General features: G+C 36.1%; 1 protein-coding gene across 1 annotated transcript in view; it reads left to right on the top strand.

The window, feature by feature from the left end:
- Positions 1 to 1155: 1155 nt before the first annotated feature.
- Positions 1156 to 16758, top strand: part of mtcl1 (microtubule crosslinking factor 1) — a 65851-nt gene continuing 50248 nt past the window's right edge. Inside the window, exons 1-4 of the mRNA XM_016497065.1 lie at positions 1156 to 1163; positions 2110 to 2797; positions 5958 to 6182; positions 6308 to 6466. Coding sequence (XP_016352551.1) covers positions 1156 to 1163; positions 2110 to 2797; positions 5958 to 6182; positions 6308 to 6466 — 1080 coding nt within the window. The remainder of the gene's footprint in view (positions 1164 to 2109; positions 2798 to 5957; positions 6183 to 6307; positions 6467 to 16758) is intronic.

Genomic DNA, 16758 nt, shown 5'->3' with positions numbered 1-16758 from the left:
CTCCCACGCATAGATGCATTTATTTTTGACGGCCCATACATGCACTACCTCGTTTCTGGGAAGCACAGGATTGCGTTTGTCCGACATGTACACGCATCACATGCATGAAATGAGTACAAACGTATGTCATAACCCATCAATTCCTATAGTTTACATCGTCATATATTCTCGGTAGAAGCAAGAATCTTCCATTTCTATCGGACGACGGATAATCTACCCTTGTCTTTCTCTTCTCTTCACTTTTCACGGCTGATTTCTTACGGAAAACGTTCCCGGTCTCAAATTAGGAAGCTTCTTTCCAAATTGTTTTGGCATTAAAAGCAAAGTGGATATACATTTCATGCCAATCGTGATTCATTTCTGTCGGCTGTGTTTATGAGGTGGTTCGTTCGGCTTATTATTAATGGCCAGCGTGGTTGGGTTGTCTTTATGCCTTACGTTCTATCAGTGTTGCTGTTTTTGAGGTGGATTTTGTGTTATCTGTTGTGTTTTGCACTACAATCCATTTGTAGCTAGTTTATGAACAGCTGAAATGCTGGACGTTAGTGAAGGACCTGTGTAGAGAAGATGAACCTTATCATTTAGCAGCAGAGTTTTGTTGCTTCCTAGTCCTTTTTCGGTGTCATTTAACTCGAGTATAATAAAGGAAGGTCAATAATTGGGTGTCGCACAGACTGAGTTCATTGTTTTATTCGCTGGATCTGGATTGCAGAACTGAAATGCTGTCGGCGAAAGGGCTATTTCTACGTGGAGAGAGTAAAACGGGACATTGATTTTGATACTCGGACGGAAGAATAAGTACACTTGTTCCTAACAACACTCAGTGTTCAGTTAACATCACTATGCTTCTGCGTTCCTGGACAAACCACTGACTCCACTGGATTTACAGTGAATTGAACCGTTTGCCTGCAGTAGATGAAGGACTGTAGGAATGATATAGTTGTGTTATATAGTAAAATATAACAGGTGTTTGATGGGAACGGCTGTTTCAGCTGAATCAGATATGCAGTAGCAACAGGTTTTGTGTGAGTTTATGGGAATATGATGCATTTTTTTATAAAAACTGTCCTTAAATATAGAGGACTGACAGGGTTACTGTGCGTCTGGAACGACATCTACAAAAAAAAAAAAATTTTGAAAGAATTTCCTGAAAACATGTTGAGGTCATTTTTGACCACAAAATCATAAGAAAAATATTGCTTAAAGAAATTGGGTTTGTTTCCCATTATTTCTATGACAATTGGTGTAATGTGAAAAAAAAACTTAATTAATGGCAGTACAACAACAAATATTACCAATTTTTTTTTCTTTTCCTCTTTTTATAAATAAATCTAATGCATCATTTTCTCTCATTACAGTGATATGGGTGGAAATATGCTCAGTTGTCATGAAAATAAAGTCATAATCCAAACAATAGACTTATGTCAACTAATAGAAAGATGATTTACGTGTGTAGTGGCGGTGTGTTTATGTTGTTTGTAATGCATTAATATTCTCGTCCGAAACCAGTGTAGTATTAAATAACCAATCTTGTGTCTGTTTTTTGAGGGACTAATGTTTGACTGTTGCTGAGGTGAAAACAGCTTTTGTTTTTTTTTCTTGCTGCAGCTTTTTTGTTTTTTATTATTCTAATAACTCAGTTTAACTCTGTTTTATTTTCAGATTGAACTTCTTTGAACTGTGTGTCCTTTGAAAGCTTATAACCGACCTAAACCTGCCGTTGATGTGTTAACAGTGTTAGGGAAAGGGTACTAACCTCAAAAAGTTGATGTTTGCAGGCGTGTGCCATATTGTAACCTTATAAGATACTCTTAACGATCCCCCGATCCTTTTCACCAAGTGCTTTTTACTTTCTTTTTCTAATTGGCAAATGTTTAATTTACTTTGGTTGGTAGTTGAATTTCTTATGAAGCTGGAATCAGATTTTACTAAGCTATAAAAAAAATGTTGTTTTGTTTTTCATTTTTATTATTATTTCTCTAATTTATTTACAGCAAAACGCCCCAATAATATTTACATTTGTTGTGTGCGTGAAGGCATTTTCTCAAACCTTTGGCCTTTTTAGTTTTATTGTTTTTATTTATATTTTATTTTCAGAATCAGAATCAGAAAGAGCTTTATTGCCAAGGAGAAGAAGAGGTTAACCCGCGTGCCGTCCCCTGCCAGACCCGTCCTGAAGGATGTCCACTCGCGAACGGCCAAACCGATCGTGCCAAAATCCCCCAAATTCAACAAGCAGCACGCGTCCGCCGCGCCGGTGACGCCTCAGAGCCGCGTTCCGAGACGCACCGTCCCGAGCGCGAAGGACAAACCCGCATCAGCACCTGCAAAAAGCAACATCAAGCCCTCAGCGACAAAAAAGGCCGTTAAAGTCACTCAGCATGCAGCATCCGAACCGAAACCGGCCTGCAAAGCGGTGGATACCGGCGCTCCGCAGATCGCCAAAAACAAGGCACGGCTGGCCCCGGTACGCGTCCCCACCGGACGCGGCGTCTGTCAGACGGACAGCAGCTCGGATTTGTCCGACTGTCCCTCCGAGCCGCTGTCCGACGAGCAGAGACTCATTCAGGCCGCCAGTAGCGACGCGGAGTCGGGCAGCGGATCCGGTTCGAGCGAGCAGGCGGCCGGGGTTCGGGTTCGGATCTCAGGGGCGGGAGCTGCACCTGTGCCCGGTGCGCACGCGGACAAATGCAAAGCCGAGAAGGACGCACAATTCAAACCGGAGGGCAAGGAAATGGCCCAGGAGGAGCTGCTGAGGGAAATCGAAGACCTTCGATCGGAAAATGACTACCTCAAGGTGAGCCGACGCACAGAAGTGTACACTACCACGGAATTCCTAAGAGTAACGTGGAGTAGGCTACGGTGGAAAATTGTTCTTGAATGTTCAGTATTATCAGGATGAAGCCGCAATTAAGGTGATGCTTTAAACTTTTAAAAAGTACTGTGGTAGTACCATGGTGCAGTGGGGAGCTTTGATTTATACTATACTATGAACTATTTTTAAAAATGTGTATTTTTTTTAATTAGTTGTTTATTGTGTGTGTGTGTGTGTGTGTGTGTACATAACATATAATAAAATACAAAGATAATATACAAAATCAGTAAATTATACATTTATATCAATATTTATATTTTAATTGTTTTATAAAAAAAAATGATAAGCATGTATGTAATCTGATATTTAAAGTATTTTCCTCTATATAAAATAAAAAAATGTTTTATATTTATTTATAAAATTCTATTTTTTATTCTGAATATAATATAAAATATAAATAATGTAATATAAAATGTAGATTTTACTCTTTTTTTCGTTTTTTTTAAGTTGTTATTTGTATTTGTAATTAATGTCTGGTGTTTGTCTGAAGAATTAAGGGTTAAGCTGCTGCTATAAATCCGTTTGAGAGTTAAAGACTGTTATTTGTTTTTGCACATGGTGACCCTCTTTATGTTCTCGCCCATGTATTAAATTCATCCTATTCATTTGCACCGTCCACAATACTGCAGCATTTGTTCATTAAAGCATCTGCTTAGTCCTCTGACAGACATGTTTGCCAGAGTAAATAAATACATAAAAGTGACATGGCACATTTTTTTGGCCCTTGAAGGGCCTTATAAATATGATACAACATCTTTTACAAGTAGAACTGTGATGGTATTAACTGACTGTGCCATTAAGGTACTCCAAGATACTTTAAAAAAATCTCATGGTACTTTGAGGACAGCAAGATCTAGATCCATAAATCTGCACTTTAACTGATTTTAGGTCACATCAGTCCACAGAGAACAGATGAAACCAACATGCATCAGAAAGACCCTCAAACTCCCGCAGGAAACACATCACAGTCTTCGCCCTCAGTGTGATGGGTAGATGAAGGCAGACCTAATTAGCATAATTCCATAAATTATTTATCTTATTTGTCAGATGTGCGGGGCTCGGCTACTGTCGCAAACAGGATTTTCACAAGTTTATCTCTGAAGACGTGGTGTTAATCCGCTTTAGTAGCTGTGTGTGTGTAATGGCCGCGTCCCTCGCAGGAGCCGGGGCCGGACCATGTGTTTGGAGCCTCCCTAAAGCAGATGTGCGCAGCGTCTGTGTGCTTATCGCTCTTATTTCTGTCTCTCTATCTGTCTATCTCTCTGTAAGTAATACTGCAGCATGTATGCATCCATATTTAAACAAATAAACAGCAATAGATCCATGTTATAGTGCTATAGTATGACATTAATCATGTAGTCCACCATAACTCATGTTTGACAGGAACATCCTTACGGCTGCTGTCACATGACTTTGTCCCCAACATCATACAGTGAAGGTCATTGTGTTTGGGCTGTTTGTCACTGTCTGTCTCTCTCTCGCTGTCTTTGTTTGTCTGTCTTTCCTTGCCTTTCTGTCGTTCTTCCTCGACCTTGTTTGCACTGAATGCGCTGAGGCATTGTGCAGTATTTACTGAGAAATGAGGCGTCACAAATGACAGTCGTTCATTACAGTTCAGGACGGGGTTTCACTGATGACTACAGTTTCTTTACCTGCAGTCTTATTTGTTTTTGTCATTTTTTGAAGTGTCTTTTTCTTTAGGGAGGTTGTTTTGTCAATTTTAAGACCATGATTTCAGTTCATGTACATCGCAAAATTAGATAAATTTAAATAGAATCCTGAATGAGTATTTGTATTCTATTTCTAATTTCAGTCCTACTGTAATTCTGATTCTCATTCTAGTTCCAATCCTGATTCTTATTCTAGACTTTTCTAGAATTGTCATTCTCATTCTGGCTTTTAGTTTTTAATTCTGATTTTAGATTTTACAAGTAAATGTTACAAAATTTCATTTTGATTTTAAGTAAATTTACAGGTTTCTGAGCACAAATGTATTTAATGTGATTCGGAGTTTTAACATGATTCTAATCCTGATTCTGATTCAAATTCTGATTTTCATTGTAGTTCTAAATGATTATTCTCCTTCTGTTTCTAATGCTGATTCTCATTCTGTTGTTTTCATTCTGATTCTGATCTTCATTCTAGTTCTAGTCCAATTCTGATTCGGATTCTCCTTCTTTTTCTAATCCTGATTCTAGTTCTTATGTTCATTCTCATTTTTATCCTAGTTCTGTTTCCGATTCTCTTTCTGATTCTAATCCAGATTCTCATTCAGATTTTTATTCTGATTCTAATCCTAATTCTTATTCTCATTCTGTTTCTAATATTAATTCTCATTCTAATTACGATTCTCATGGTTTCCATTCTTAATTTGATTCTGACTCTCATTCTGATTCTGCTGTTCATTCTAATTCTAATTATGATTTTAATCCTACTAAAAGTACGCTTATTTCATAATCAGATCCATTTTAACTGGACCCCTGAATGAGTATGATTCTGAATTTTATTCTGATTTTAATCTTGATACTCATTCTAATCCAAATTCTGATTTTCATTCTAGTTCGGGTTCCAGTTCTGATTCTTATTTTCTTTCCGTTTCTAATCTGGTTTCTGATTCTCGTTTTCCTTCTGGTTCTAATCCTAATTCTTATTCTCATTCTGTTTTTAATTTTGATTTTAATTCTAAATATGGCTTCTTTTCATTCTTCATTCTGATTTTCATTTGGATTCTGACTCTTATTCTGATTGTGCTATTCATTCTGACTTTCATTCTGATTTTTAATATGATTTTAATCCTGCAGAAAGTAAGTTCATTTCATAATCAGATCCAATTTAATCAGACTCCTGAATGAGTATTATTCTGAATTTTATCCTGATTTTAGTCTTGATTCTCATTCTAATCCAGATTCAGATTTTTATTCTAGTTCTGGTTTCAATTCTGATTCTGTTTCTGTTTCTAACCCTGATTCTTCATTCTAATTCTGATTTTAATTCTAGTTCTGGTTCCAATTCCGATTCTCGTTCTCTTTCGTTTTCTGTCAGGATTCTCTTTCTGATTCTAATCCTGATTCGGTTGCTTTAGGATGAAGTGGACGAGTTGCGAGCAGAGATGGAGGAGATCAGGGACAGTTACCTGGAGGAGGAGGTGTACCAGCTCCAGGAACTGCGCAGGGAACTGGACCGCTCTAACAAGAACTGCCGGATCCTTCAGTACCGCCTGCGCAAGGCTGAACAGAAGAGCCTGCGTGTAGCTCAGACCGGACACGTTGATGGAGAGCTTCTGCGCGGTCTGGAGCAGGACCTCAAGGTGCTTTTTTATAGACAATGTGTGGGGTTAAATATGTGTTTTGATATTAAGATCATAAGGTAACATTGGTTAAATTCTCTAACTAATGAAAACAAGGTAATTAAAACACATCCTTCTGTCCACAGGTGGCCAAAGATGTATCTGTGCGTCTGCACAATGAACTGGAGACGGTGGAAGACAAGCGCACACGGGCGGAGGATGAAAACGAGCAGCTCAGGCAAAACCTCATCGAGGTGGAGATCTCCAAACAGGCCATGCAGAACGAGCTCGAGAGAGCCAAAGAGGTACAACACACTTCAGTATTACATATTCGATACCTGTGCATAGTGCACACTTTTATTGAACTGGATCACAGAGGGCAGGATTTTATAAGAGGAGATCTTTAAAAGCATATTCATGAGGTAGTGTGGCGATTGTGCATCTTTTTATTCACGTGTACTGTTCATTGTTAAGTACAGAGAGATGTGGTTGTAGTCTTAACAGTTAAAAGAATATTCTGGGATGAAAATCTGAATTTCCAGGTTTTAAGTGCTATAATCAGGTCCCCGGTGCATCTACCAACCAAGGAAACGTGAAATAGGTTAACCCAGTAACTTTGTTTTGGTAAGCCCTTTTCTGCAAGCGTCTGAAAAAACGAGCGTGTCTGATTTTGCTCCCTTGGTGACGTGGCAAAGGGATTTCATTATAATATTACCGCCCCTTAATCTTGCCAGCTGTAATGGCGCAGCTCTATTCTGGAAAAGGGGGCGGGGAGCAGCAGCTCATTTGCATTTAAAGAGAAAGGCACGAAAAACAGCATGTTTCTGCATCCACTCAAAATGATATAATAAATGATCTGTGGGGTATTTTGAGCTGAAACTTTACAGACACAGTCTGGGGACACCAGAGATTTATATTACATATTGTAAAAAGGGGCATAATATGTCTCCTTTAAAGCTAAGCTTGTGTGGACAGCCTTTTAGCTGATTACTACATACAATAATTTCTTTAGTTTGTAAAAACAAGCAGGAAATGCATTTACAATAATGCACTTGCAATGAAATGCAACTCAGATTTGTTTTTAAATCAAAAAATGTGAAGCTTGTGTTTTTGTTAATGCTAATTTTTTCGAATATCATGCATAAATCTATCCTAAAATGTGATGTGTTTGCACGTTTGAATTAGTGTGATAGATATTTTGGTCATCTTTATAATAAGATCCCATTAATGTTTGTTAATGCATTAAGCAATGAGCAATAAGGTTGCTTTTGGGACACTTTTTGCAATTGAGATGATTGGATAATATCGCCCCGTTATCCTGAATCAACCCCACTTTTGTTACAGTATTTATTAATATGTTTTTTAACATTAGTTAGTTCATGTTTGGTCCTTTAAATAACATTAAATAACTTTTGATTTTAATAATGTATTTGTAAATGTTGGAATTAACATTAAGATTAATAAACATTTTAGAAGTGATTTAATGTTTAGTTCACATGAACTAATGTAGTGAATGTTAACAAATGGAACCGTATTGTAAAGTGTTACTGCACTTGATTGGCTATTTGTATTGCAGACATGTACTGCTTGTTTTCATCAAATGATAAATAATTTTCTGTGGTAACCGACTGCATTATTAGGCGTACGTTGTAAATAACCCTGAATATTACTTGAAGGCAGTTTAAACAAACCTGGAAATGATTCACAGACTGTAGAAATGCTGTGATGTAAATCTTGCTGTATCACCTTTGTTGAATAAGGCAGTTAAACCCAGGCGGCCCGAGGGTTGGACTTCCACCCACTGTTAGCGTACTGTGAATTGCTTTAAAGTATGGATGAATACATTAACTTTGAAGCCTGCTGTCCTGTGCATTAATGCATGAGAGGCCGTAGCGGCTGATCTGCTTCTGTAATCGGATGCTGAGGAGTTACTCTGGAGTTGGTCAGGTTAATCTGAAACTAATCTGGAAAGACTAAGAGAGTAAGAGATTTACTCTGGAGAGTAAATGTGGATGTGATGCACATGTCAGCATATTAGAATGATTTCTGAAGGATCATGTGACATTGAAGACTAGAGTAATGATGCTGACAATTCAGCTTTGCATCACTGGAATAAATTACGTTTTAAAATATAGTCACACAGAGAAAATCTATTTTAAATTGTAATAATATTTCTTAATTTTACTGTATTTTTGATCAAATAAATGCAGAATTGGTGAGCATTTATTTTTGCCTATTTGTCTATATGGCCTATTTTGCATAGTCTTTTTCAGATTTAGTCCGATTTTAGAGCCGCTTTACAAATATGTATGTGTGTACGCTGTACTCTTGTTGTTGCAGTTCAAACAGCAGAGGATCACAACAGTGAATCATTGCACTGGTATCCCAGAATCCCCTCTGATTCTCTGAGACCTGCTGCATTGTAAAACATCCCCTGGGGGGAACAACAAATCTTCTTAAAGGAACAGTTCATCTGAAAATTTAAATTCTGTCATTGTTTATTCTCCCTCATGTCGTTTGAAACCTGTATGGCTTTCTTTCCTTTCTGTGGAACAGAAAAGTCACGCTACTTTTTTGAGCAGACATTTTTGGGTGAACTGTTCCTTTAAAAGCAGATCAGTCAGCCTTTATGGTCTAAATGCATATTTGTTTTATTTTTGTATGAATATTTATCATGTATTTTGGAAAGGTAAACACACACAAGGGCAGATGTAATGAGTGTGAAGGAGAGAAACCTTGAAATGAGTGTTAGCGCTTTGTGAGCTATAGCGCGTCTCTCTGGAGGTTTGCCCCAGAAAACGTCTAGCTCCACTTTTTCAGCGTTCATCACACCATACCCTTCATTTTCCCGTGCCTCCCTTCGCCCCACACACAACAGATGTGGATGAAATGGAGAATCATGCAGTTTCTTGCACACTGCCATGTTCAATTAACTTTACGTGCTTTTCCATCTGATATCATGCCTTAAGTTTAAAGGGAATGCCAACCTTGACTCGACGTTAACGGCTTTAGATATTAAAATAGTTGAAATATTAAAGTCAACATGAAATCAAAACTGACCCTTAATGGCTTAATGTGAACGATTTATTGGTGCACATTATTCTTTAGAAAGCATGTTTGTTTAAATTGTTTCTCATTGTATATGTCGTTACATTTCAAAATGTTGGATAATGTATATCTTAAAACCCTATTATTTATTTATTTATTTATTAAAAGGTAAAGCAAAATACCAAAACATACATATGTACATACATATATGCATAAATATATATATATAAAATAATTAAAATATATTTGAATACTAAATACAAAATGCAAAATAATAATTAAAAATATAAAAAAAAATAAAACAACAAATACAAAAAATATAACAAATAAACGAATGAAAGGAAAGGAAAACATTCATTTGAACAAGCAATTATTTGACAGTAGGACTTTTTTTGAATATCCAAAGAATCATATAGCAACTCAAGAACTGTAAATACAGTATAAAATGGCTCTTGATCAGTGAGATCTTTTCAAAGCACCTTTATTTTCTACCTGCACGCATGGCAGAGGTTTGGATGACTTGTTCACACGCTAAACAGATTGGAATGTGGTTAAGCTGGGCAGATGGGATGCTGTTTCTGCTCTAAGTATCTAAATACTGATCTGGCTGTGAAGGAGCCATTCTGAACTAAAAATACAGCATTCAATGTCATCTGAGTTCAGGACGGTGCAACTCTAGATTTCAAGATTCTCAAAGTCTGTGCTTTATAATATAATGCTGCCCTGTTTGGTGCATTCTTGTGGTTTTGTTTAAAATACTGTAGATATCAATAGTGGCTTGAAATGCTATGTTTGCAGTTTCTTGAGTGACTTTATGTCTTGAGGTTGTCTGCTTTTCTTGTTCTTATTAGTGTCATTGGTGCTTTGTTTTACTGAACCTTCAATATTCATATTCAGGGTCAAAATTAAGCATTTTGCAAACATTAAATGTGAGTAAAATGCGATTTTGGCAAGTGAGTAAAGCTATTGATCATATTTAGGAATTGCAACATAGTTGATAATAAGATGCTTATAGCTGAAATAAGAAAATTATATTTTGCATTAAGGAAATTATGCTTGTATTTAAGAAAATTAGGTGTTTGCATTAATTGTGGCATTATCTTCATAACAATCAAACACATTTTTTTCCCACCCAGATAGGCATTCATGTAAGGTGTTTGGATGTTTCACAGTTTTTTTCTGAGAATAATTTCCATAATTTTTCAAAGATTTATAAAACATATTGTATTACACAATTTTTTTTCATAAGTTCACCATAAATTTCACTATAAATTAAAAGCAGTATTATATATATATGTGTGTGTGTATCTATATATATAAAATGTATAATATGATTACATAGAAAATTAATTATAATATAACTTTTTTTTTTACAAAATATAAAAAACTATTAAAATTATATTTGTATAATTTTTAAAATTAATGTAATATTTTTGTATTATTATTTTGCATTTGGGTATTGAGAATTTTAGGGGAAATGTGTAAAAACAAATCTTAATGGTCGTAGAAATACGCTTCTTTTTAATTAATGTAATATAATATAAACAAAAAAATCCCATGAAATAATTTTTTTCATTGCAATAAAATATTTAAATGTAAGTTAATTTAGCACGCTTTTTGCTGTCTTTGTATGGAAATGTTTTGTGTGTGCTATCGCTGGTGTCCAGGCTGTTTGCTGTCAGCTCTGATTCCTGCAGTGAGATTGGCACCCGGACCAGAATTAATCCAACTGAGCTGCCTGTTATGAAACCTCCTGGCAGATTCCTGCCTCACGGGGGAGGAGAGGAAGTGAGAGAGAGAGAGAGACAGATACTCAGAGAGGGAGAGAGAGGCTCTCAGATGGGTTTATATCTGTCAGGCTGTGATATGGCATCAGCTTATGGAGGTTTTTGTAAACAGTTCAGTCGTTTCGTGTGCTGCGGGTCGCTAATGACCGCCTGTCATTTGTAATGCGCCATACTGCTGACACACGTCCAGAACGTGGTTTAGACTGTTGTTCAGATAGAGCAGCATGCAAATGAAATGGTGCTCTAACAATGTTTACCTGTATTTCAACCTGGTTTCAGAGGATTCTGTTAAATCTCAGATGTTATTATGTGGTATAAAGGCATAAAATCGAGCTGATCAGGTTGTTGCCCAAAAACTGGGAGAATTAGCATTTCTGAACCTAGTTTCATCTGAGAACATTTTAGAATATAGTTCTTTGAGTATTTGTTCTTTAACATAAATTACACACAGTCAATTGTCGCACTGCAAAAAAATGTTCACAGAAGTCTGTGTGGGCTCTTTTCATATATTAAAGGATATATTAAAGGGCTGCACGATAAATCGCATGCGATGCGCGTTAAATATCGCATGCGATTTATCGTGCAGCCCTATTAAAGGAATAGTTCACCCAAAAATGAAAATTTGTTGAAAATTTACTCACTCTCAGGCCATCCAAGATGAGTTTGTTTCTTTATCAGATTTGGAGAAATGTAGCATTACATCACTTGCTCACCAAGTGGATGCTCTGCAGTGAATGGGTGCCGTCAGAATGAGAGTCCAAACAGCTGATAAAAACATCACAATAATCCACACCACTCCAGTCCATCAGTTAATGTCTTGAGAAGAAAAAAGCTAAATGTTTGATAAACAAAGGGTGCCGTGGGTGCCGTCAGAATGAGAGTCCAAACAGCTGATAAAAACATCACAATAATCCACACCACTCAATTAACATCATGTGAAGCCAAAAGCTGCATGTTTGGAAGAAATAAATCCATCATTAAGGCGTTTTAACTTTAAACTGTCACTTCTGTACAAAATATGAGTCCATAATCTATAGTAACGCTTTAAGACCCTTTTAATGTGTAGTAAATAGCAATAATATAAATCGTTTTCAGTATTCGTTGTTTTTATATTTGTTGTCAAATATTGTCCAAAGGCTGAAAAATCTTAGATATAGAAGTATATTTTCTTCAGATGCTGTATTTCTCTGGCTGGTGCAGGCAGTGGATCTCATTGACCTAGATAGTGAATCCTCTCTGTAGACAGGAGAGAGCAGGAACGAGTGTCTGATCCTACAGTCCTGTCAAATATACTGCAGTCACACACAAAACACGACACCAGAAGACTGAGACTGGATTAGGGTTATTATTATTAACTAAAATTAATATTAAAGCAGCACTATGTAACTTTTTCTGTGTTCAAAATTAGCAAAATGTATATAATGAGCGAGTACATCATGAATTCATCTTCCAAACCGCGTTTTTGTCTTATTCCGAATCACTACGGTACACTTATAATAAGTACTTATATTTGGACTATTGTAGCCTGGTCGGGTCGTCACCGCTGCGAACCCAGCGCTGGGTTATATTTAACCCAATAACTGGGTTTGTCCCTTTTTAACCCAGCGCTGGGTTATATTTAACCAAATCAAATGAAAATTAAAATGGAAAATATAAAAATTAACTAATAAAAACTATAATAGTAGATCATCAGCTCTTTCATATTTTGTTGTGTTCATGAATGCTACATTACATTGAGAATTATGCATTTGGCAGATACAGTTATTCAAAACGATGTTGCATTCAAAGTATACATTTTATGAGTTCATGCATTCCCTGGGAATCAAACCCATGACCTTTGTGTTGCAGTGACATGCTTTTACTGTTTGAGATACAGGAGTGCATTAGATTTGTGTGAAGAAAAGCCTGAAATGTAGTTCTTTATTTAATGTTGAACAAAATTGAATGTGTCAACAGCCCTTTTTTATGACAGAACCAGTGGTGGCATCTTTGAATATACATGATCTTTTCAGCTGGGTTATGAGAGATGCATTACACATCATCTTGCCGAGGACCATCAAGAGCCATTAAGAAGCAAGTGTGTGTGTGTGTGTGTGTGTGTGTGTGTGTGTGTGTGTGTGTGTGTTTTCAAATGTGTAATATTTGAAGCAGCATATTTATTTTGCTGTCTTTATATCTGTGTTTATATATTTGAAGGAGATAAGCCCTCTGCACAGCTCTTATAATCTTCGCTGCTTTGCTTAGAGGTAAAAAAACCCAGATTCAAGCTAAATAGATTAGACACTGTGTGCATGTTCAATCCCATCCACACAAATAATAGTGTGCTCAATATCACCAGTCCAATATTTCTGTTTAGTTTTCTCTTCAACATCTGAATCAGGCAGTTTCTTTGGTGTAACAGAAGCGAGTGTGTGTGTGTGTGTGTGTGTGTGTGTGTGTGTGTGTGTGTGTGTTTTCAAATGTGTAATATTTGAAGCAGCATATTTATTTTGCTGTCTTTATATCTGTGTTTATATATTTGAAGGAGATAAGCCCTCTGCACAGCTCTTATAATCTTCGCTGCTTTGCTTAGAGGTAAAAAAACCCAGATTCAAGCTAAATAGATTAGACACTGTGTGCATGTTCAATCCCATCCACACAAATAATAGTGTGCTCAATATCACCAGTCCAATATTTCTGTTTAGTTTTCTCTTCAACATCTGAATCAGGCAGTTTCTTTGGTGTAACAGAGTCTTTCCTTACAAAACAAGGCCCTACCACAGTACAGTATGACATCAGATGGTAAAACTATGGAATTTTGATATATACAGTGGTGCTAAATACACTAAACAAAATTATAAACGCAACACTTTTGTTTTTGCCCCCATTTTTCATGAGCTGAACTCAAAGATCTAAGACTTTTTCTATGTACACAAAAGGCCTATTTCTCTCAAATATTGTTCACAAATAAGGAGATGTGTTGCACTGCGTGAGGCAAATGGTGGTCACACCAGATACTGACTGGTTTTCGGACCGCCCTAACCTTCATTTGACCTGTTGCCATGAGAAGACAGCTATTTTCATTTTTTCTTTTGTTATTAATTTTTAATGTTATTAAATATTTTTATTTTATTAGTATTATTATTATTGTATTATTTTCACATTGTGATTTTAAAATTATTATTATTACCTTTACAACAATGTTATGCTATTAACATGAAAATAAACTTATAAATAAATAAATATATATTTTTTTTATTTTATATATTTTATATTATTTATATATTTATATATTTATTTAGCAACTACCATAATGGTAATACCATTGTATTCTTTAAAATCACTTGTTTTTTAAATTATTTTATTATATTTTAAAATTATTTTTAAACACCTTTACAAAAATGTACCATATGATATTAATATAAAAATAAACTCTCTCTATTTATTTATTTATTTGATAGTTTTTAGTTTTTTTTTTGTATTTGTTAGGTATGTTTTGCTTAGCTAGAAATGTTTGCATTCGTATATTCTTGTAGGCAGCATAAATCCCTAATACATGTACAAAAACCATGTTAATATGGTACTTTGTTAATGATCTCTAAAGAAAGCGTGTATGAAGGTCGAGTTACTTTCAAAGTCAAATAGTCATATTTGTGAAAGCACAAAATAATTTCATTCAGCATTAATGAATGAGTGTCCCAGTTTGGCAAAATGGCTTTGGCTCTCAGTGTGAAGAGGGTAAAAAACAAAAATACTCTTAATCTTCAAAGCAGCGTGCCACTTATCAAAGCATTGCTGTGGGCCGTTAATTAAATTCTGTCTCCAATTCAAAGAAACGTTGCAGGTTCTGTTCAGATGTTAGCGCCTAGCATTAGCACTTTCTAAAAATAAATCAACGTGTGCACTCGTTTTCCGGGACTGTTATATTGAGAGTGTGTGTGACATTTCTTTGGTGAGAGATACGATTTGTGTGTGTGTGTGTGTGTGTGTGTGTGTGTGTGTGACTGACTCTCAACGCTCTTCATCGCTTTCATCTCTTTCTCTGGCTGTGTTTGCAATGCAATACTAGTGTACTGCATACTACACTGTATATACTGCCTACTGTTTTTGTAAATAGCTTGGAAACAGTACACTTTTTGCAGAATATATGCTCCAACTAGTATGCAACCATGTTGTCATAAAACCAGTATTATGCATGATTAATTCAGCTGGTGGCATTGTTTTTTGGTTGAAGGGAATGCCATTTTTGAAAAGCCTTAATTCTTAAGTTTTTTAAATAAATACATGTTTTCATTATGCATTTATATTGCTTTAGCATATCCCTTTGCAACAATATAACCCACTTGTTTTTGCTCATATGCATTTTTTAAACCCTGTAAAACAATACTATCATATTTGATGTATGAATTTCTAATTTCTTTGCTCAGTTTAGGCCTCTGAGCATTTACTCTTTCAGCTACATCTGTGAGAGAAGCGGTTTGAAAACAGAGAGATGAAACTCAGTGGGAAACGCAGCGTTAGAGGAGGCGTAACGCTGTAAATATTATTACAGACCCTGCCCTTCCTCCCCTGAGTGGACAAAACTACTTCATAGAATCTGGCACTGAGTCTGACTCTGAGAAACAGAGCATCACTGTGAGAATGAGAGCGACAAACACACCATTATTTGACATTTTAACGGCGGTTTTATATCCACAGTGATGCTCTATGATGTGCATCATCTGTAATCTGTTCTGTAACGTCTCAACAAGCTGCATTATTTATTAGAGATATCATGTATGATCAATACAAACCACAGCTTAATACTTAGCATTAGGAGAATATAATATAATTGCGATATGACAGGTTAACACAGCTCACAGTGTGTTTAATAACCTTGTCAAGAGGCAGGAGCGGTTCAGGTTGACTAGACCTCAGTGGTCCAGGTGGACTCCATCCTGTTCATTTCGCCTGCTAGTCTATTAGTCCAGATGGCGGCCCGCGGAATGACAATGCAAAGCTTAACTGGACATCTCAAGGGAAAAAGAGCTGTTGTTGTTTTCCCTTCATCTTCTTTTTGTGGCAGGGAGCAGGTGCCTGTGATCAGCTGAGAGCAAACGGATTCGTTAACAGATCTGACAGAATGAGCCACATTCAAAACCGCTGTAAATCAGCTGATATATCTGTGACCTCATATCAGGTCAAATCTAATGTGCTTTATTGTTATATTTTAGCTTTGAAGTTAGGCTAATTAACTATAATATGCATCAGAAGAGCATTTTAAATATATGTAAATATTATATATATATTGTATATAAATGTACATATTTACATTTTAATATATACATCTTTTCATAATTATTTAAATATGTTTTTAAATCATTGTAAATAATTTTATATAATTTTGTAGAATTTATATAATTAACTATCATTTCTTAATACATATATTTTCAAATAAAACATTACATAATATATATACACATACATAATACACACACAATATCCATTTTTATAGATATTTGTTATTGTTTTTCATCACTGTATATATACATTGTTTCATCATTATATATATAATTCTAGATTTTAATTCTAGATTTAAAAAAAACGCTACCCGCTGCCGAGTACCCTTTGCCCACCAGCGCTGAAGTCGTGCGCAGCGGCTTGGAGGGCAATGCCGGAGCTTTTAGAGACGATGCCGCGCCGGGAGACAGATAGCTCGCAAGCTAGATCTGGCGGGTGAGGAAGAAGATAGGGACTCGCCCGTCTCCATTCCCTCCGCCAGTTCCAGCTGCGAACCCCACGAG

The sequence above is a fragment of the Sinocyclocheilus anshuiensis genome, unplaced genomic scaffold (assembly GCF_001515605.1).
Source record: "Sinocyclocheilus anshuiensis isolate Anshui unplaced genomic scaffold, SAMN03320099.WGS_v1.1 scaffold217, whole genome shotgun sequence".
Classification (NCBI taxonomy): domain Eukaryota; kingdom Metazoa; phylum Chordata; class Actinopteri; order Cypriniformes; family Cyprinidae; genus Sinocyclocheilus; species Sinocyclocheilus anshuiensis.
Note: the sequence above shows the minus strand (reverse complement) of the source record. Positions and strands in the feature narration are given on the sequence as shown.